The sequence below is a fragment of the Anopheles coustani genome, chromosome 3, assembly GCF_943734705.1.
Source record: "Anopheles coustani chromosome 3, idAnoCousDA_361_x.2, whole genome shotgun sequence".
NCBI lineage: Eukaryota > Metazoa > Arthropoda > Insecta > Diptera > Culicidae > Anopheles > Anopheles coustani.
Genome location: NC_071288.1, coordinates 40,394,842 through 40,418,228, shown reverse-complemented (window position 1 = coordinate 40,418,228; position 23,387 = coordinate 40,394,842). Strand labels below are relative to the sequence as shown.

The window sequence follows — 23,387 nt, the reverse complement described above, 5'->3', positions numbered from 1 at the left end:
CTCCCCTCCTCTAGTCAACGCCCGTCGGGACAACGATCTTCCGCAGCATCCAGGCGACGGATAAGGACGCCGGTGTCAACGGCCTGGTCGAGTACTTCATCGTCGAGGGTTCGCAAAACATCTCCGACATCTCGCCGAACACGCTCACGGCGGCGGACGGATTCGGCGTGTTTGCGATCGCATATCCGCACCAGGGACAGGTAGGTTGAAATGTAATAAATATATTATGTTTCCCGGTAAAATGCTTGCGTCCCATCCAAACACTCTCCAAAATGCAAATCAACCTTCGCGGGTGATGGAGGAAGGACCAAGGAGTGTGAAGGGTGCTCACGTATTCGAAATAAAATAAAGTAAATTTTAAAGTATGCAAGTGTCACACGATCAACTCGGTACTATATCTTGATCGTATTCAGCGAGGCACAAACACACGGTTGATGATGACGACACCGTTGTTTATGGAACTGTCTGATGGACAGCCCATCTGACAACCGGCCGGGTCGAGCGCAGGGGAGGAGTGAAATAATGACAATGGGAGCCGCGGCTGTACATTCCTGTCACGCTGCAATCACATTCATTTTGTTCATATTTCATCCTGGCAAACTAACACCTTCCGAATAAGAGAGAGAAAAAAAGAGGTTTGCACATTGTCAGCTGAGAGTGAAGGTTTGAAGTTTCCAGCAAAACTGTGCACACTGGCCAAAAGACGTCGCGTCCCCAATGCTACCGAGTTGGGGGGGCACAAACAAACGAAACCAACAAAAATAATGAAACATCTTAAAAAGCTCCCCACACTCCCCTGTCGTTGTCACCCCCCAGCAAAAAAAAAACGTGAGAGGGTTGGCCGGAGAATCGTCTCCCACTTCGATCGATCCGACTTCGGAGGCTTTGCGGTGTGCTGAAGCGTGGCGAAGGATGTGGTGAGCATTTACTGCACGTTAGGAATGCCGTTGCACAACTCGAAACGGCAGCCAGCGCCATTTATTGAGCAGCGGAGCGGGCGAAGGAGCGGGCGGGAGGCTGCGAAAAATCTCCCCCAACTATCGCGGAACCCTAAATCAGGTCGGGGCAAAAGTAAAACACGACAAAACAGGTCACCACCGTCGGAGGACGGCGTTGCACGAACAGGTGAGAGCTCGACCACGGCAGGGAGCAAGATGGAGCAACTAATCCGGAGCGGGAGTGAGTCGAACGCGACTGTGTGGGAGTCGTCCGCCAGCAGGTTTAGGGAAGGATTGTGTACTTTTCTAACCCCTTCTCGCTGCGGGCTAACGGTCCCACCGAACATTGTGTGTGAGTGTGTGTGTGTGCGAGTAAGAATAGATACAACAATCCACAGCCAGCCGTGTTGCGGCTCCGTACCGAGGAGGACAAAACCGACGCTGTGCGCTCCATTACTCCGCCATATTTTATCGCTAATTTCCATCCGGGAAAGATTAAGATAAACCCTTTGCGCCTAACCCCCCCTTTCTCTCTCTCCCTTTGCTGAGTTTGCGATGGATATCCCGGCGGGAGAGTGGGGTGCGCAAAAATGCGGAAAACCGTTCCAGTTTCAGGCCCCATTAGACTGCGTCCGCACGAGAAAGAAAGAAAGAAACAAAGAAAGAGGGCAAAGATCACAAAGATCGGAGAGAAAAGCGACGTTTCGAAGGAAACAACCAACGGGCATTATGCAGCATCGGATTGGACGCATCGGTTGCAACGCGCGTAACGAGATGAGTTGTTATCGCTGAGCATCTAATTGAAGAAGTAAACGGTGTCCAACGGGTTTCCCCCCATCGACGGTGAACACGTTTTGCCGCAACGAGAAAATGCAGACATTTCCACCCCGAGCCCGAGAGAAAATGCAGCGAAAATGCATTTGTACAGATCGACATTTCGCAAGATCGAATTCGTAACTCATCATTAGCATCAGGTGTAAACAAGTTTGGCAGCGTGCCAAAACCACTTTACGGCGGGAGTGGGCACCGGAAGCCACCCTAAACCTTCATCCATTATGTAAATGTGTTAATTTGTAAACGATGCGTTGAGTGGAAGGATGAAACAGGATGGTGCAAAATGGCGCGGGAAGTAGTGTTGAGATAGATCAGCAGAGTGCTCAGCCTGCAGGTTGATTTGCATTCCGCAATCCGCTAACACGAGCTACAAAAACATCCAGCTTCATTAACAACAGGCAGACCTGCCTGCTGGGGACATGCGTCTGCATTACGGGGCGCATTTTTCAGCAGCAAATGATACGGCATTAAAGCATCAATCATTTCACATCGCGTCGTTGTTTGTTTGTGCGTTTTTCCATCCATTTCTTCTTGTCACCGGAGTGCATCACAACATGCAACATCTCCAAGGGTGCAGCTTTCGTTAGTGCCAGGATTGCGAACCCGACGGCGTAGGATGCACGGTGAAGGATTATTTTCATCCCAAAGTGAACCGAACATTGCAACGACCATGTTTTACTCTTCCGTTCCCTTGATGCTCGCTGTCCGGTTTAATTTTCTTACTTGCACCACCCTTTGGCACGATCGCGTATCGTACGCGAAGCTCGGCATGTTGCGAACTGTTTTCTTATTGTTTTTTCTCTCCATTTTTCTTTTTTCTTTATCCCTGCACTAACAATTAGGTCACCGTGGTCAAGACGCTGGACTACGAGCGGACGCAGCGGTACTACCTGACAATCGTAGCATCGGTAAGTACGAAATTTATGCACCTTAATCCTACCACATGCAAACAAACACACGTACCCGCGCACACAAGTGGCACCATTTTTCATTCCGTTCGCGAACGGAACTTACCGGCGGACGGGGCTTGGCCCTGGAAGCTCTCCTTCCCCGGTAGTATGTTGGGTGTGTAAGCGAACCACAACAACAACATCGGGAAAAAAGGTGTCAAAGAAAACAGATTCCTGCGGTGTGGCGAGGAAACGAGAAAGAATTGGTCATGTATAAAGCGTAATGCTAAATTACATAAATGTTGATCTTTAAGCTTAACTTTAAAAAATACTCTCACACACACGCACACATTTTCTTGCTCGGATGAGCGATGGAAATCATGGACCACAAGTACCACAAATAATCGGGCCCATGGCCACTGGGCAAAGATGAAGATTTTGATTGCAACACTCCGCGGAACACTCCCTTCCACGGGGAGCTTCCATACGATCGCAGTATGGCGTCGTGTGGGTTCGCGTATGTCTTTGGGGCATTCGGGAGCATAATTAGACTGGTCATGACGGATGATCTTTTAAGTCGCACTTAAAGGAATCCCAAAAAATACCTCCCTTGCGTGGTCATGTTTTAATTAAAGTAAACGAAACACAATATTATGTTATCATTGAGAGTAATCAACTCTTTTGGTGGTTCTTTTTTCACGCCAAAAACATGAAGACGAATATTGTGCCACTAATTTCAGTTAAAATAGTTAATAACGAAGGATCTCTTTTGCTCGACCCGCAACCCTTCCATACCGACAGCCATTTTGAATGTTCCTCCATAAACTTCCTTAACTGGAAAAGCGTAATCGTAGCCTGTGCGATCATCAAAAACCACTCTCATTACCCACACAATCGATCGCACCATCTTCAGCGGAAAGAAGCTGACAACCCATGCCCTTTTGCCGACGGGGCTTAAGTAGTAAAATTGACGTTGGCACTTTACGCTTTCGCTTTTTCGCGCCTAGTTTTGCCACCCTCGCATCATTATTTTCGGTTTTTACCCTTTTTTACGTCGCAACGTGCAATCAACGATCGATTGAACTTCTGTTGTGTTCACTTTCCCATACGACTCGCCTGCACGTCGGAAGGCGATTTAGCGGACTTCTTACGTTTTCCTTCTGCCCCGTCTTTCGTTTCTCACGTGAATCATCTTCGCTGCTGGTAGTTCGAAGTACATTTTGTGGGTTTTTGCTCATACTATTTTTTTGTTTACATTGTATGTTTTTTCTTCCGTTTACTTGTAAACTTTAGATTTGTTCGCCGATTGTGCTCGCTTTGCAGCTTAATAATGCGATGCTAAATATTCAATTTATTACTGCTGCTGAGCTTTTACGTTTCCGGTGGTTTGCTAATCTTTTGCTGATCAGTTTTCGTTCTTACCGTGTTGAAGATCGCTTATCCTGTCCTTTTTCATACTAAATTAATGTAACGCAGTTTGTAAAAACGGCATTTACATTTGCTCATATTAAATTTTTACTTATTCTTTTTTATTCTACATATTTCATGCCTCGATATGGTCGATGATTAAAGCAAATTCATTTAAATTCTCCATTTATATCACGCTGGCTACACGGCTTCAGAGATTTGCGTTTTGCGCCCCGCTATTCCTCGGTGGAATGTGGCGATTGGCCAATTCTACCCGAACCGGAGGAACATTCTTGATTCCAACATCAACTTCTCACCACTCATGGCCGCCCCGTACCACACAAACACATACGCATACGGGACTCCCGCTACTGAAGTCGGGGTTTTCGAGGCATTCGCAAAATGTCGGCAAAGTTTGGCCCTTAATAAATCAAATTCAAAAGGTTTCCACAGGCGGGCGCAGGCGCTTTTCAGCGGCTCAATCAAACCCTGAATGCTAGTAGCCAGGGGAATGGGTGGAAGGGAGACAGGTTGAAGTAAGACGAACAAACATCCAATCTTACGCCTCACCCACCACCACGCGACCGGCGTAGTCAGTCTCGTTGAGCGTTTGTATGGCCTTTTATGGAGAAAAGTATTTGCCTCGGGACTGCGGCATGCCGAGTGAAGGGATTTTGGAGACCCTCCGTCTCCAGCTGAGCTTTCGTAGGACGTGTGATCCAGCTGGATCGGTATCGACATAACCGAGCGCGCTCTAAGGACTTCAAGAGTGCCTTCTATGATTTCTTCCGCCTTTACCCTACGGTCAGCATAAAAAACCACCCCAGTTTCAACCAATATGTTCTTATGCGGCCTGAAGCATTCTTTTTTCATTTTTTTTAAAGAAAAAGACCTAACACGTGCGAACATTATCGATTATTCTTGGTTTCCATTGGGGTTATCGTGGTTCGGGTCCCTTCTTGTATCCTTTGAAACGTTCCTATCCCTTCACGGCGAAAAGAAGAACGATTAAAAACCCGAAGAAAAACTCGACGTAGAACTTCTGCACCCTTCCACAACGTGTGAGGGAAAGGGGGGTTGGGAGGGGGTGAGATTGTAACAACCCGTTCTTCCCTTCCAGTTTTGTTTCTGCCAGAGCTGTTTGATTTATTAATGGAGCCTACATTCTTCTTCGGATACTACTCCTCCACACACGGGTTCTCGGGAAGCAAAGCACAATCTTGGCGCTGTTTGCATACGCTCCCGCTCTCCCCAACCTCGTCGTTAGCCTCCGGGAGCCTTTTGGCCAACGCGAGAACCCCTCCCACCAGCAGCGCCACCAAAGCGGAGAATGTGCTCCATCGTTGACATTTAACCCCGACTAGGCGGAGGAATGTTCTTTATCGAGTTTCCATCCGTCCGTCCCGGGGAAAAACATTCCCGCATTCCCGCGGTCCCTGCGCATACGTGACGGCCGAAGGAAAAAGAGCAAAAACCAAAAGGAAAATTAACAACAACTACCTTCCAGCAAGCAGACAAACGGCATTCGCCGAGCGGGCGGTGGACAGAAATTGGCATAAAATTTGTTCGCCACATTATTTACGGCGTCGATTTCTTTCCCCGGCCCAAAGTGAACAGCCCGTGATGGTGGTAGGAAAGATATCAAATAAATTTCTCACAACACACACACACGGGTACGGCCACAAGAACTGGAGCAGTCGGCAGAGACGTCGTTAGAAATCCGCCTAGGATTACCGGGCGAGATGGGCACGTTTCGCGCGGGGTGCGATTTTAAACCGAGCAGCATAAATGAACAACCGAAAACTCCATCCAACCGTCACCTAATGCTCCGCCGTGTGATGTGAAACGAAAAATGCAAAACCCGCTCCGAAATACCGAACGATCGTCGGTGGCGTCGGTGGCTCCGCAGGAGGAAATTAATGGTGTTGTTTACGCTAAATGGTAGCAATAAATTAATGCAAAAATTTCCACCTCTCCGTTCCCGCACACCCCAAAGCGGGAGGGCACCACAGTCTACGATGGATCTCGAACACTTGTCAAAAAACGGCCCCGACTGGAATTAGTTCCTTGATTAATAAATTTAATTCGGAGGCGTTCGAGGCAATCACGCAAGCACCGGGGGAAGTGGGAAAAGGGGAAAATCGAACGAGCAGTTGCAATAAGTTCTCGCCCCGCCGCATACACATACGAACAACCTGTCCCCGAGGGAGCCCCAGTATACGAAACGGAGATGCCAATTAGGGTGAAAAATAAAACTCCAGCATGAATTGTCCCCCGTCAAGCAGCAACTTCTCCGCGGAAAAGGGTTCGTTCGTCGGGGCAGGGAAATGCAATGTGATGGGGGGGGGGGGAAGGCACATTAACGGCACGACGCTGTATCACCAAACTTGGGCGCAACCGTACCGAAACGTCGGTGCAAAGTTGACTGTTCGGAAAATAATAAAGGCATTTAACAACACTCGAAGATAACTCACTTAACCACGGTGACGCACACGCAGCCATGCTTTAATGCTTTGCGCTACAGGTTGCAATATTTGTTCTCCCTCTTTTTATTATTTTTTGATGCGCCTTATAGCCTTTGCATCCCGCAGCGGAAATGCCACAGGGAACGGAGATTTCTCGGAAATTCTTGAATCTTAAGCTCGTTTGGTGGTAGCGTAAAATAAAAATCCCCGATCGCTTGCCCTTTCCATGCCGAGCCGTAAATCCTTCAATTCTAGTGTGTCTTCCTCTCGAAACTGGAAGCTGGATGGTAAAAAAAACCCCCCAAACGTCCGAACCAGGTCGTTCCACCTGAGCGAATTCGATCTCTTCCCGCCTCGGAATAAACGATTAAATTGATGACCGATTAAAAATTATTAATTGATACCGGATCGAAATAATTCTGTTCCGAAATCTTCGCCTTTAAAACGGCATAAAATGCGGCAATCCTGTATGCCGGACTGTATGTCAGTATTTATTTGTTTCTTTTTTTTGGTTGTGTGTCATGCACCTTAGCTCCGGTGTCACTTCGTACCGTCGCCAACCCCGCAGGCAAAGAGGGGGGTCGTTACGGAACGGAAACGCTCACCCCTTTCGCACGGCAGGAACGGGAATCCGGGGGCGAGACGGAAACGTGCCAAATCCAACCGTGCAGGATTTATTGCACATCTCAAGTGCCGCCGGTTCCGGCGCGGGCAGAGGGGAAAAGGCGAAAGGCCACAGGCCGAGAAAAGGCTCCGTTTTGGAAGTTTTGAAAATTAAAGCAAACATGAGCTTGATGCTGCTTCGTTTAGGTTTGGTACCGATTTTCTCCGCCACGCCGTTGACCGTGAGCCCGCGGAAGGTATCGGTATCGAAACGCGACGGGGTGCCATGCCATGGGCCCCATCGAGAACCTGTTGCACGCCGAGGAGGGAGAGGTAGGTCCTGAGGCGGGCGAAGGGAGGGTGAGGGTCCAAAAATGGTAGGTTGAAATTTGCACCACATTGCACGAGCGCGATGCGTGGGTGCCACGGCTTTGATGGCTTCGAAACGGGTCGGTTGTGTTGCTGTTGACACGATCGCTAATCGATTGGTGTGGTGTGGGTCAATCCGTTGGCCTACGCCGTGCGCCGTCTGGCACCGAATGCACCGCGACACTGGACACCGCGGGCTGGCATAATCGCGATCAGTGTCCAGATGAATCACTCGCACTCGCTGTGTTGGCCTTTGACTCGTGGTGAAATTTATTCGTTCCTCTCAATCGGTTCCCAACACGGGTTCGTCGCTTGTTGTAACGTCGAACTTTTTCACCTCCAACGAAAGCATGTTTACTGTATTTCTCGCACTCCTCGCGTGCGTGCGGTCGTTGATGATTCCAAAAGAGGATCGTTCGGTCGCTTGTTTTTCTGCACCTCACCCTAATTATAATGACAATCGTATCTCGACGAGCCTGACCCACGCGGGGGATAAAAAAAACGAAAACCCAATCGCACAACAATGAAACATCGATTATGATTAATAATGCGACATGTACCATTTAGGCAGACAACCCTTGTTGAATACTGCTGAATAATGCATCGGCTGCGTTTGCCGCCGGTCGATGAGTTCGTTCCGGGCGCAATTATCGACCCAATCGTCGCGGGCATTATTCAATTTCTTATCTTCCCCAAACACATCCGCGCGCCAAGCGGTGGGGTCCGAGCGTTCGGTATCATTAGCATCCGAAAATGCACCACTCGGCAATTAATTAGTCGCCGATCCGCTTTGGGAACGGTGCACGATTAAGTCTTTTCCTAGGCCGAATGTTATTAAGCATCGGTGAATTCGTGGCCCGAATGCTAAGTGATATCGATCGGCTATTGTTTTAAGACTTCATCAAACTCCACTAAGCGCGGCCTGCCCGAAGGCGACTGGCAGCCGATGCGATATTAATCAACGATTTTCCTTTAAATTTAATTTTGCTTTCCATTTCATCATCGTGTTCCGAACCCGGACCCGCGCGGGATGACGGTGCGGAACACTTTGCCATCCTCCCGGTGCGGTCGTTTGTTATCCCAGAGCAGCGAAACATCGGGAGGGGGAACAAAACGAAAAAATGCGGACTAAACGTAGTAGCACCCGGTCTCGGTGGTGGAGGGAAAAGATAAAAAAAAAACCACCCGGCTTTCGCTAGCTCCGGCCACGAGAGAAGGAACTATAAATCAAAGACGAGTTTATAGACGCGTTCGGATGTCGTCGTTATGGGGATGATTAGCATATTTTATTTACCGTCGCGGGTTTTGGGGCCGCAGGGAAAACAGGCTGCTGCAAAAGGCCGCAAGTCGGTCGGCTGCGAAATTTCGTGTTATCATGTTTAGGAATATGTATGAGCTGTTAACACCAAGCTCGGCATACCATTGGCGGAAGTTCACACCGCTGCGGGTGGAAGAAGGAAAGTTTTCTAGGTCAAGCTGGGCGTCTGGCAACAAGCTAGCCGTGTTGCAGATTCACGCGATCACAGCTGGCACGGAAGTACAAGTTAATTATGCACGAGAAACAACTATGCAGGAGGCACGATAACAGCGCGCCGAGTGCGGCTGGAGGGGTCGCGTACTCATTAAAATTTTCTCACCCGCACGTGGGGAGGGGTGCAGAAAATGGTCTGGGCGTAAAGTGTGTCTCTAGTTTACACAATGGCACACCACGCGCCAACGTACGCACGGATGAAAATGTTCAAATCCCCTAAGCGGTGACGCACACGACGCCCGCCGCGGTCACTCGATTCCAAGCAAAGCTGCTCCCAAGAAGCCAGAAGGGGCCAGCATTTTTCCCCACACCATACCATGGGAAAATGCGATAATCAGCCCGGGCTCGATTCATTCAACTTCACAACACAGCGCGACCGACCTTCTTCTTCGCCCGCAATCCCACATGATCATTGTGCCACCATACCGGAATGGGAATGCAATACGATGGGGAAAAGGAGAAGGGGGAAAAGAAAAACCAAATAGCTAAATGTTGCAATGGCACAACAACGGTAGAACGGGGCTCACATGGTAAACCCGCATAGGGCTTCCCCTCGTGTCAAAAGCCAGAAGAAACGATCGCGCAGCAAGCATTTCCAAAGATGTTGCTGAAAAGTTAAAGTTCACCGATGGGCCTTCTTCATCATTTATTTTTTTATCCTTTCGCCTTCCGTGCCCTCTTCCATAACGGAACTGTGGGGAGGGGAGGGGAGGGAGATGCATAAAGTTACCCACACACAAAAACGGGCGAAAAAAAACGCGGGTACATCTTCCCGCCCGATGCAACAACATCGCGGAGGCCAAAAGGCAACGACGTGTAGTTTGCTAATGTTAAACAACTAATTAATTTCGATTTAAAACGTCGACCGAACGTGGCGCGCGGTGCCCTCCCCGGTGCCCTTGCCAACCCGTAACGATCGCGGACAGACTCTCACGTGTGTACGACGACGAAGACGACGATGGCGATGATAATGGAAAGCTCAACACAATCCAAGATGAGATCCCGAGCGAGGGAGCGTCGCGTAGAGGTTCTGTGGACGACGACAACGACGACGATGATGATGACGCCGTCTAGCGCTGAAGATGCTTAGGTCTCTTCTTGGCTCCAGTAGATAACCTACTTGCATAATAACGGCGCAATGCAGGAGTCCCCCTCCCGCGATCGTCATATTCACACCGACCAAATACAAGGGGTTAAAGCGATGAAGCCTCTTAGGAAGCGATCCGTTTGTTTCGTTCCGCGGAGAAGAATCATCACCCCCCGGATGCCTGGATTATATTGGAGTGTGAGAAAACTCATCCCCTCCCCCCAAGCTCAATGTGCGCTGCGGATGATGCTTTGTGCTTGCGAAAAGGGCACAGCCGTGGAGATCCGGCCCGAGCGAGAAGTTCAAGGTCCAGCAGATGCTAGGTGATATTTCACGTGCCTTGACATATGCGCGATCTGCAGTTTCCGTCGCGCGGAACCGAACACACAAAACCCGAAATCTGCATACATTTTCGGATAGATTTATTTTTCTCACAGAACTAGACTGTTTTCGAGCTGCCTCCAAGGGGAGGGTTCTTCCACCCGGTTGCCCTCGCCTCCTTCGGTGTGATGAATGAACCAGAACCTAACGAAAGAGAAACCGGAATCCAATTAATGTAATTGATACTGTCAAACCTGTCGCAAAGGTGCCCATTCGGAAAAGCCTACCGAGGGCTGGTCGGGGCGGGCCTAAGGGGTGGGTGCTGCATACCAGCGCCTGATGCTGGACTGGTTACGAAGGTATTTGCCCCAAGCCCGACCCTCTCCACTCTTCTCGTCGAACGATCGGTACTTTTCTGCCGTAAATCGATTCAATTTATATTTTGGATCACGTTACTATCGGTGTGTTGGAGGGATCACCTTCGACTACGGGTTTCACTTTTTCTTATTTGCTTCCCTTTGCCTTTATTTTGAGCTTGCGAACCCATTCGTCGTCGTCGTCGTCACCGTCTCTTCGAAGTCGTTGTAGGTTGTCTATTTTAGAAAAACCCCGTGCGCTAGTTCTGTCTTTCGGGTGTGCTGCAACGCTTCAACGGCGGATGCCTTTCGCAGCTCGCCTAAACGAGACGTTTGCGTGGAAAAAACGCGGTTGGAGGAGAACAGAAAAAAACGTTTCGTTTTTGCGACAAGTGGCAAAACCACTGGCAACTACGGCAAAGGAGATTCTCGGGCCTGGCATTCGCGACGGCACAAATGGGCGAAAGAAAAACGACGAAAACTACGAGCTCGAGCCCGCCGGCTCGAGAAGACTCCCGGGGGCCAATGGCTCGGAGCGTTCGGAGATCGAAGATTAAGCTTAATTCAATACAGCAGGTTTCAGGTACACTCTCAATTAATGGATTATTTAATCATTAGTTCAGCAGACCCGGGGCCATCGGTGGTGCTGTGAGATCTTCCGAGAGGTGCCCTCTGTTCGCGTTTATTTTTCTCTAATTCCTCGTTTCCATGCTTCGACTAGGATTTCGCAATGATTAATTAATTTTTAAGGCGGTCTGTCAGCCCACCGTGTGTGATGTTTTGGGGTTTCGGGTTTTCTGTTTCTGCTCCACCGCACACATCCGCCAGTCATGCAAACGAGCTTACCGATGTTCGGACAAATCTTCAAACCTCCTCGCATGCGACGATCGCCATCTTGGAGAACGCAAACATTTCTGCTCACGATCTTCAGCCGAAAAAGTGAAAGCGACTTTGTCTGGAGGATGAGGAACAATAGAATGATCAAAAATTTAAATTTCTTCTCTCAATCGACCCCCTTTTCGCCTTCTTTGCATAGACCGAACCGAACGAACCCCTAATCGAAGGTTTTGAGGCGCATCTTCTAACCATCTTTTCGTTCGGAAGCAAAATACTCTGCCGCTTTCTGTTGCATCCTCAGCACGGTATGTAAATGTTAATATGGCTATATTTAGTTGTTTTCCCCTCCGGACCCTTCTCCCATTATGAAGCGCTTCAGCGGGGTTCATCTGCCATTCGGTTTATGATAGCGTTCGCTAGGCACGAACCTGGGTAAAGCTGACCTCCGCCGGCGCGACCAACAACTTTCCAAAGCCACCCCGAAGAAGATGCGATTTTTGTCGCCCTAGCGATTCTATTTGCTATTTGATTTGGTTTCCTGCTCATGGTAGTTTTGTTTCATTCAATCTGTTCAATGGTTGCTTCCATGAATAATTCATGAGGCGCTGAAGATGGTCACAAGTTTGGGCCGAATGAACGAGCCGCAATGAGTCGATGGGCAGCACAAACAAATGCGCCACTCGGGCGGGAAGAGGAAGCAATACCGAGCCTAGATAAGCTGGCGGGGTCCGAAACAAAACCGGCAAACCCCGGTACACTGAATTGCCCACCATTAGCATAATGATCGAAGTGTTTTGCGACGCGATCGCTCCGCTGACGCTCGATGGAGCGTTGCAAATAATTTGCACTCCATAAATGGTGTTTTACTCTGCTCCATCCAATCTGCTTACGGTCGTCCGCCCACTGTACACACACACACACACACAATGATAGACAAACGCCACTGGACCGTGCCGGTCGGGCAGAGCCGCTTAATGTCCTGCTCGATCCGATCGCGACATGATTCCGCCAGCATTTTGATTGTAGAGGAGGAATCTCGAGCAAACGAACCCTCGCTGCCGTGTGTTTTCCGTACTGCCTATTGCTTTGAAGTCGAGCGTTTGAGATCGCACCGATTACTGGCCGCCCCTCCAACGCTCCTCCCCAACGCGGAAAGCCATCAACCAAGGCGAATTTGTTCACTCCGTTGGCCTCTCGATCACCGCGGATATCTGGGTCACATCATGTGCACGCTTTTAGGCAGCTCAGTCGAGCAGTAAATTATCGTTTATCGATTTAAAAGAACTAGGCAACTGGGACACCTCAACCGAACGCCTCCGTCCCCGCCGACCGCGCGGTGGAGAAAGGGAGTGAAAGAATTTTCCGTTAACCCGTTGCTTCTGCCGGGATCGGTTCTCGATTTTCCCGACAGAAGTGTGAAAGGGCGCGAAGGTGAGGCGAGAACAAAGCGACCCACAAAAATCCTCTCCCCCCCCCAGCTCGGGTGTTCTTGCGCGTGCATAGCATCGCATCCGTGATTACCGCTAGCCAAAGTCGTGGCAAAAGGCATGATTTTCACGTTTCAATTTTCCACTCGCTGCGCATCCTCGCGTTTGGTTTAACACCTCGGCGTTCACCATCCCCGATTAAAGTCGTCGTTAGGGCGGTCCGATTGTTAGGGAAACGGGGGGAAATGTTAGGCGAGGAAACCACGCTGATACGAGCGCGCGACCTGTTTGCGCGACATACGAAAAAAAGGGCGGTTGGGCGCCGGATTCCTGTATTCGACCCTTCTCGATCGATCAGCCGCTTCTTACGGATTCGAATTTCGATCGCGTTAGTGCTGCATCACGCCGGTTCTCTCATGGCTCTTTGTCTTCGGCAGTGTTACGTTATCCCGCCGCCGCCGCCGCCGACGCCGAGGGAGGAAAAAATTGATTTTTCCTAGACATGCGATCGCCTTTTCGGTTCCGCCGATTCCGCCGAAGCTATCTATAAGGCGGTTGAGGTGTTTGTCTTCGGTCCGTCGTGCGAAGTAACGGATCGGGAATCAACATTATTACACGCGGACATCGGGCGAGGGGCGAGCTGGCCAAAGGTGGAAGTTCACATGCATCCGAGTGGCGCATACCGGCGTGAAATTGGTGCAAATAGATCCACCCTGGAAGGAGAAAGAAAAAATAGATAAAGAGAGTGAGGTACTGGGCGTAGTCTAATTATAGACCGAATGTGTCGGGAATCTCTCGAGAATCGGGGCCAACGATTAAGCTCCGATAACGAGTGCACGCGGGGCCACCACCCTCGTTCGATCGTGCCAAGAGCTATGTGTGAGACGGGGTCTATGTACAGTCAAATCTTCCGATCGTCTTCGCCTGCGTCGCCGGCGTGATCCGGCGTATCCGTTGCATAATAAGACGCTGCACCATCGTTCCTCCTATCGGCACCTCATCGGAGGCATGCATGATCATGCGCAACAACGAAGGGAGGCCCCTTGCCGATCGAGGAAGATGTCGAGCCATGGGTCGAGCATAAACGTTTGGCGCAATTAAGATTCAGTGCCTTCCAGCGTCAATCGGGCCTGGGAATAGGCAGCACTCCTCACGGTGGTCACGGCGATCATGTTGGCCCGGGACGGTCGGGCCAACAACTTAATTAGCTTTTCGCTTATCTTCACCTACATATTGCACGCCCCCATCCCGATCGGCTCCCGGGGGAGCCCGCTTGCGTGGTCGGGCGAGTCCGTCTCTGGCCGTCTTGGAAACCCCGGAAATGCAACCGTGGAAGGCTAGCCTTTTTTTCCCTTCCCCCTTCGTCCAACGTAAAGTTTGTATTTATAGGGATGGCTGTCAAAAGTCTTTAGCTAACTAGCACATGGCCAAAGGGACTTCCTTCGTGTCACCGTCGACCGGGTGCCAGAGCTCCCGATGTATTCCCTTCCTTGACGTAGCTTGCTTTCCGGAACGCAAAATACTCGACCACAATGTTACGAAAAGTTGAGCTAAAGAAAGAAAGTCACCCGCACACACTAACGGGCAATTAACTGGATACCCTACCAACACGGGAGGGTAGGGAAAATGCAATCCCGTTTCCAGCGGGAGTCGTTCACTTGTTTACATTTCCCATTTCGCCAATAATTGCAGAGGGCCCCGTCGCCGCATTCGAATGCACCCGGACTGCTTTTTTTTCAGTAACTTCAACCGATTCGCTTTCTTTTCCAGTGCCAGAAAATGCAGATATCAGACGTCTGTCACGGGATGGCGATAAAACTGTCCCCGTCTTAAAAGGCACCTACCTCCGTCTGCTTCCTGGCAACCGTCCGTTTCCGCTCGACTTTTTGCAATCCAATTCCGCCCGTTCGCTCTCATTTGCTCCTTTTGCTTTCTTTCCTGCAGTTTGCAATGAAGAGGCAATCATTTGCATGTGGAGTAACAGCATGTTTTCTGCAGCCCTCGGGCTCCGTTTTCCTGCAACATTTCGAAATCATTTTTTCCGTACATCATGCGCACTCTTTGGTTGGTCACTTGTTTTTTTTTTTGCGAGCCCTTAGACAAGTCGCAATTTGTTGCCCACAGACATACTTCTATCGCACGAAGGCTCGTGCTGCGTTTTGCTTTGGTTCGCCCGATGACCAAAAGTTGGATTGCCCGGCCAGTGTCATAACTTTCTGCTGTCCTCTTTTCTTCCCGGCGCCTCCTAGTTCTGGCACACATTTGTCACAACGAGCACGACTGTGGCCGGAGGTTAATTGCTGGAAACCTTTGCGGGTGCACCCTGTCATCTGTTTTCCGGGCTCCGAGGAGGAAGATAACGGAGAGCACCTACTTGTTTCCGTGAGCGATCGGAAAATCAAGTGACTCCATGGCCAGCAAGCATCGTGGAAGGCTTTCTCCCTTCTCTAGCGAGGAGAGTCGGTAAACGAATGCATCATAATGACAGTTACATGCGCGATGCGTCTCCGAAGAAAAGAGCACGCCACCGCGAGAATAACTTTAAATCAGAAGTTTGTTTGGAAAAAAAATAACATCCACAACAGCAGTTATAGTACCTTTGTTTCACAAACCTTTTTTTTAACACGTTGTAATATCTGTAGATTTGAAGTGTACCATATATTTGTCACCCATGATGTTGTATAGAAACCGATGCAGCAAAAAGTAATAACACAAACGAATTGCAGACAGAATGTGAAATGAATCAATTAGTGAATGTAATTTAATAACCCAATTTGATACATAAATAATTTTGGTGAACTTTTGAAATTGCGTCACTTTCATCATTACTTGACAAGGGTATTTTACTGTACCTTTTTGCTCATACTTATCGTTTCAGCATACAAAACTCGAACTATAATATAATTATGCTGATCGAAAACAATACATTAGGGTTTCAAGTTGTTTGTTTTATCCATTTCTGATAAAAGAACTTGATGAAGCTTGACAAGCATTTTGACTATTCTAAATTTATATGTGACTTTAATGTGATGCAAAACTAAATTTTATCCAAATAGGAATGGTCAGTTCACACAACATTTACGATATCTATTCGTATCTTACTGAAAGAGTTTGAATAGGTATTAATGAAAGGAAATATCAAAAAAGTATAATAAGAAAAATGGAAAAATTGCATAAAAATAAGCAGTTTAAGATTGAAAAATGACAAAATAAAACGAATTTTCACTGACCCACTCTTACCTTCTAAACGGAAAATTCACTCGTATTCATTCATACAGTTATTTCAACTTCTTGTAAGAATATGTTTGTTCACTTTACGTTTTTGTTTGTTTTGAATGTTTTACTTTTTGACTACTTTGTTTCAGAAACAAACAATCTACCAGCAACAGCGGGCCACTTACTTTTAAACCACCTTCTCCGCTATGGAAATCACACGGAAAAAAAACTAGCTGTATGCGTAGAAACCGCTGATGCAATAACCGTTGCATCGCGCCTCTAAAACGGCGATTGGTAGAAGACATTAAAAACCATAAGCTTCCAATCTTGCGTGTGCGCTTGCAAAACGATGCCATACGCTAAAATTGCCACCGACTTGCGAGCTGAAGATGAGCGCTCCCGTGGTTTTTGCACTTTACCACCGACTTTCCCGCCGACTGCTCGCTAAATGTCGAAGACTCGCGTTTGCTAATTAATGCCAATATAATCTTTACATATTGCCCGCGAGCCCCGGCAGGGAAGGAACGGGGGAGGTGGAGGGTAATTATAGGTCCACTTTACGCGCCAACCGGTGCCGATGACCGCGCCGCACAACCCGGCAATGCGTTGCGTAATGCGCAACCCCGCAAAGACGACCGATCGGCCGCCGTGGTCGACGTTTTCGGAAGAGTACCGGTTTTGCTGTCGGGTCGAAGGCGAATATTAACCTTCCTGCAAATGAAAAAAGAGCCGAGAAGAGAAGAAGAAAAAAAAACCTTCCGCCGGTTCGTCCGGATAATTATCCACCCGTTATTTAACTTTCATCGGTCACTTCCTGGGCGGCGCGAACGGGATGGCTGGCGGGGTCGCCGCCGCCAAATGAAGAGAAAGCGTAGCAAAATCGTATCATCGCGTGATCATCATCGACATTTTACCCGACCGTCGGCGGGTTTCCGCGTGTGACAGGTTGAGAAACCGCCGCAAGGTTGAATAACGGCCCTCCCCAGAAAGAAATCAAACCTTTGCCTAGCTGCCTGATAAACCATCAATTTTCGCCAGCCGACGGATCATTTTCGGCGTTGCCTAATATTGGCCCGCTCAAAGCTCCGAAAAAAGGGTTTCGGGCGTTGGAAAAAGCCTCCTTTCGAATCCGGATCGGATCGGATAGTAATTAAAAGCATCGCAAACAATTCCACCTCGGTGGCAATTAAATCGATAGTTTCATCGATCGGCCCCGGGAACGCCAACTAAGGACAAACCGGTGCAACACGCAGGGTGGCCCAGGAGGGAGGGGTTGGAGGGGTCTCTCGCCGCGAGTTCTGTCACGCGAATTATGCGCGCGCGCCTTCGTCTCTTGGCGTGCACATTGCGTCAGTTCAGGTGGCGTGCGCCGACGTACGTGTGTTGGGATACACACTCACACACACACACCCTACGGACGCCCTGAAACTCGGTGGGCCAATCCTAATTGGGTCGCAACCTGTCGCGGTGCTTCGGGTGGCCACATTGGTGCATTGTTTTTTTTTTTCTTCCTCTTCTGGTTTCTCCTCGCCAAATCGTTTCGCGGAGGAGACACTCGTGAAGAGATCTCCTATCTGAAGTGTTTGGACGCTGCTGGGCCGTGCTTCGATTACGCAACCACGTTGCGACTCCAATCCTAGTGCCCCGGCGTCGAGACCCACGGAGTCGATTTTCATTCATACTTCTACGCGCCTACTTGAAAGCGTCTCTCTCTCTCAAGACGCCGCGCGGAGGGCTCATTCAGTAAAATAAAATAATAAAAAAGGCTGACATAATCACACAAACACAAACACACATGTTATTGACGCAAAAGCACTCTGGTCGCACAAACAGTAGTTTGTGGCAGGTGCGCTGCCAATCCTCATCCACGCCGCAATCGATAAATCGTCGCGCGACAAACCGTTAGAAAAGATTTGAATCGTGTTGGCGACCACGTGTGCCATCGAACGGGTGATGAGGAGGGGTTTCGGGTGGGTATCGAGCCGGTATAATATGCGTGAGTGGAGTGTAAATGACACTATTTGCACAGCCCGATTCCCCGCGCGTCCATTTCCCACCCGGGGCCTTCGTTCCCCAAACTATTCGAATCGAATGGGACGCCGTTGGGGGTTGTGTTTACCCTGGCCCTGCCACGATACCCGGCCGATGCTGCCGATGTTTTCCATCTTTACGACTTCCTCCAAACCACTCCCCCCATTACCGCCTCGCCCATCGACGCAGAAGTTTGCTTTATGGATGTTTATATTGCTTCGCTTGTTTACATTTCTCCTTAACGCACCGAAGGGAACATATGCGAGGACATGTGTGCGACCGCGTGTGGTTCGGCAGGTTGTGTCCGCACGTACCGAATTCCACCCGGAGCGCCATTTTGAGCGAGCCCGTCCAAGTCGCGGCTCGTTGAACTCACCTGCCGGGCTGGCATAGGCGCATGCGAATTAAAATCTACGCTAACCGATCACTTGCGATCACCGTGAGTGAATTTGCATACCGTTGACTTCCGTACACACTTTGCTTCCCTTACAGGACAGGTACAACATTAAAGACATTTTTTTAAATTGTCATTTTTAGCTTCCCTCACGGGTGTAAGGTTAAAACTTAGATGGATTTTTGTTTTTGGTTTACTTCAAAAGAGTGGAAAACATGTTTTCCCAGTTTCGTTACTGTAGGTTTCGAATCTGGTTGCATATTTAAGAACCGTATTTTAGCGTGCATAAGAGCCCCCAGTGTATAACTACCCCTCTAGAACATTATTCAATGGTTATGAAAAAAATGTTTAGTAATTTCTAATGTACCCAATTTTAACAATTTTATTGTTTCAAATCATTATTAAAATTATAATTTATAGTTAGTTGCATGTCGTCCTCGCTGGTGTTTTCAAACACATTATCAGTAATGTATTCGTCAATGTTGCCATTCTTATCATCACTATCTGCATAAATTGCATTAATTCTAGCTTCAAAAGAGCTAGAATCCAAAATTTGCGTCCCTTGAATCGAACTTTAGTCATTTTTTAACTAAAAGGAGGTTGTTATGCACGCCAAACTAGATATATTTTCCTAATTTCGTTGTTGTAGGTCGAATCTGGTCGCAATCCTTCTCACCTTTGGTACAAGTAAAACATTATTAAGTATATTCCATAAAGTACTAAAGAATATATTATTGGGCATCTAACTACAGCTCGAAAGAAAATAACAGTGAATGTTATTTTTCTACGCTTTAAGAATAATTTAGCATCAAATGAGCCAGTATACCAATTTTTTAAATCTAAAAAATGAATTTTTGATAACAAATATTGCTAATTCGAAACACCAAATAACAACTTTCGATGCCGTTCAACAACAAAAAACATAAAATCTCTTCAAATTGCACGTTTTCCTCCTTGGAAGTGTTTAATTGGATACAACTTACAGCCCGATAAACGAGGTAAATTTTCATAACCCTAATTTACGGCTCGTCAATGGAACTAGCAAAAAGCCCCATCACCACGAGCCTCACCACGTTTAGCTGGTGAACAACATAAACGGCATCGAAAAGTTAATCCTTAGGAGCAAAACAAAAAAACAACTCAAATATGACAGCAAAAACAGCTTTCCCAGCTCCAGCGTAAACATTGGCGCATCACCACACCACCTGCAGACATCTTCATCGCGATCGAGATGAGCCTCATCATCACGCCGCCTCTTGGGGCTTGGCTCGGGCACGCTCGGGGAGGGCTGACATATTACAAAACCCACAGCGTGTTACAAGTGAAGAAAACAAAGCACATACCAAACGCTTTCCAAACGGCGATGCCGCATCTCGTCGGTGGTGGCATCTTGAAATGCAGCCACTGTCTGTGTGTGTGTGTGTGTCTTTGTGTGTACCTGGAGTTCGGGGCAACCGGGTTAATTTCAGGCATCAATCAAATGCAGCTTGCGCAACGACGCGGACGTCGGCACGGTCGCATCATCCGGCCGGTTGACGTTTGGCACACCGCCGTCGCCAAAGGTGACGCTCCTGCCTCCGCTATTCGATAGGACACCGGCAACAACCTGCACGTTCATCAGCACGAAATCACGTCTCGCAGCGGCTGATCGATCACCCTCCCGGTCCTCGGTTGCGGAGGACGTTCCTCATTGCTGGCAAGATGATGCACATCGTGACGAATGCAGCTTCTCACGCCAAAGCCACCCAAAGATGCACCCGGCGAAGATGTGTGGCAGATTGTGTGTCACGTTACACGCCAACCTTTTCCCTACGGAGGTGCGAGAAGTGAAAGGTTAATTAAATTAAACGCACTCGGACCAAACTGCAACGATTAGAGCTGCGATTTTCCGAGTAACTCCGATGGCCAAGCGTGTGTAGAAAGGTGGAAATCTTCACCTAGCAATTCATTTGAAACTGCTTGGTACTAGGCGACTAGGGAACTCCCAGTGTTGGTCAAGAGTACAACCACAAAAACAGAACGCCATGGTTCCACCGCCGCAGGGATTCCGCGATCCATTCCGATTTATTACCCATCGATTGTGCGGCAGGAGGTCGACCTCAATGTTTTGTTGCATCGCGACACCGCCTGCTCTCGAAACCATCGAAAAGGCACGTTTTCTGGTGTGAGAATTGCACCTCTCTGGCGTGATTTGGTATTTCGTAAGGTCACTTCCCTTTCCCCCATCGTCGAACAGGTACGGGGAAAACGAGAAACCCTTCCCACCGCCTTCGCTATCGATCGTACGGCTTGCGGGGTTAATTTTGTTGGTCAGCTCGCATCCAAACGACGCAACCTGTTCCCGGGGGAAGTGTGACTCGGCTGCGGTTACCCACGGTGTTGACGGATCCGCGATCGGATCGATCGGTCGCGTTTCTTGACGTGCTCGGTTGAATGAATGGACCTGCTGCAACTTGGTGGACCTCGGGAAAAAAAAACGCCCCATTTTATGTACCAACAGCATTCACCACATTCATGAAACCAAACGTATGTTGCAAATGTTTGGTGAGTTCCGATCCGATCCGCTCCGGGCCGCGAAATGCAGCATACTTTTGCTTTCCTTCTGCCATTTTCCCGAGGGCCGAACCATTTTTATGGACCAGAAATCATTGTCCTTCTTGACACACGACGTTTATAGCATAATTTATACCGATACTTGTCTCCGTGCCCGCCAGGCAACTGCGCCAGGTCGTGGGGAGGAGTTTGCTTTGCGAGCAAAAAGCGAACGAACACACCACATTCCGCGCTGTGCTGGACATGTTCCCGAACGCCACAGGAACGGGCACATCCGATGCACGGCAGCCCTTTTTAGTATTCCCCGTTCGATCTGATTTTTTCCCCAGCTGCCCTTCACATCTAGGTAGATCTCGCTTTCCGACCGTCCGCTTTGTCCCTACGCCCCAAAAAAGGGAAAGGAAACATTAATGCTAGTTTATTCGGATCGGATTTTTAAAGTCTGCTACGGTACCGCATTGATCCTTCTATCACGGTTGCCCTTGAACGGTGGAGGACGCAGTCCCACACACACACACACACACACTTGCCGAAGGTAACGATTGCCAATCAATGGTCATGTTTTCATTCGCCTATCGGCACGGTTCAATCTTCGCAACACCCCCAGGGTCACGGAGAGATCGACCGGCCAGGGGTAAGTCTTGATGCTGTGTGTGAAGGGGGCGGAACGGTGAGCTACCGCTGGTGCGCGTTGATTTGGACTTATCAGATTTCTTCTTCTCCAAAAATACCCCTACCATAAGGCGGTTGATTAAGAACGGCTGCTAACTTTTCTGAGGGGCTACAATAACTGACTATGGGGCTAAGTATTTTCTTTCAAGACATTTTTTCATGAAGTCATGGCTAGATTCCTGAAGTCATGGCTAGGCTTCACAGCCACAGTCCTATGCTGGCTCACGCTATACAGATTCAAGATTGGCACATACACACAGCGACACAAACGCGCACCTGAACCAGTTAGACACGGTGCTACGTTCTAGCTGATGCTGGCGACAAGTTCTTGCGCCTTCGTCCGAAAGGGCATGCAGGCGTTGTGGTACCGGCCGACAAATCAACCTGGTCCGATCGGGCGACTTCCAATTTTGGGCCTCCCGGGGTTTGGCCGGTGTGCCGGTAACTCGGGGTAGTTAACCTTCAATCGGGCGGCTTGCCCGAGTTGGCGCGGCTCCACTTACAGCTAAGAACTTACAGCCCGGTCGACGGATTGTGCTTCGTACGCAGCATTCAGAACGGAAATTTATATGCAAATGAGACTTCACCTTAAAAATGGAGCATGATTTTATCGTTCTCTGATTGGTTTGTTGTCGCTCAGACCGACGCCTTGCTCACTAATCTTCTATGTTCGTTTTTGTTGCCTCGGAAGTTCTGTCCCCTCCTGAACTCCGACAACTTGTCTACGGTGCCACACAGACGTCAACCGTATCGCAAAGCCACCGATCGATCCTCCTAATCGCTTCCCTTCCCCGGATTGGATCGCATGATCGATCGACGTTCGACGATCGTTTTCATTCACGCGCACCAACACGTTTTGCTGCATAGGCCCGGTTTGTGTAATGTGCATTTTTTGATCCAATCTCGCTACAAAATGCCTCTTAGTGTAAGTTTTTATTATGCAGTCAAACGGTTTCAAACGCTTAACGCACCGACCAAACGAATCGTAGCACATTAGCGGGCCTAGGCTTTCATAATTACATATTTCTCCTACGTTACCACGCGCCACCCTCCAGCGCCGTTTGCATTGGATGGCCGATTACACGCGACTCAGATTAAGTGTAATTTAAATGGCGCGACTTAAGTGTGTGCGATCTGGGCGACGTTTTCATTTGTACCCTTTTTTTCTCCCTTCCCTACCATTTTCATTTGCTTTTTAGCTGCACCGCGTCGCGGTTTCTTGTCACTTTGCTTGCATCGGGAACTGCGAGAAGAAATAACCTTCCACCGGCAATTGAATTGAGCGGTACCCGTGCTTTGATATCATCGGTAAGACCCACCGGTCCCTACCACCACCATCTCCGCACCCTCCTCCCTCCAGAGGGGGTTCGTAATTCTTCGAGGCGTTAAATAGTTTCTTGCCCACACGGCGGGCCGGTCAAGATGGAAGGCAGGCGGCTGTAAATGTCACCTAGCA

At 48.9% G+C, this 23,387-nt stretch overlaps 1 protein-coding gene across 1 annotated transcript in view; it reads left to right on the top strand.

Moving 5' to 3' along the window:
• The window catches only part of LOC131272420 (cadherin-99C), a 64,541-nt gene that overhangs the window by 19,889 nt on the left and 21,265 nt on the right, over positions 1-23,387 (top strand). The window contains exons 4-5 of the mRNA XM_058274144.1: positions 15-200; positions 2,615-2,680. Of these exons, the coding sequence (XP_058130127.1) occupies positions 15-200; positions 2,615-2,680 (252 nt within the window). The remainder of the gene's footprint in view (positions 1-14; positions 201-2,614; positions 2,681-23,387) is intronic.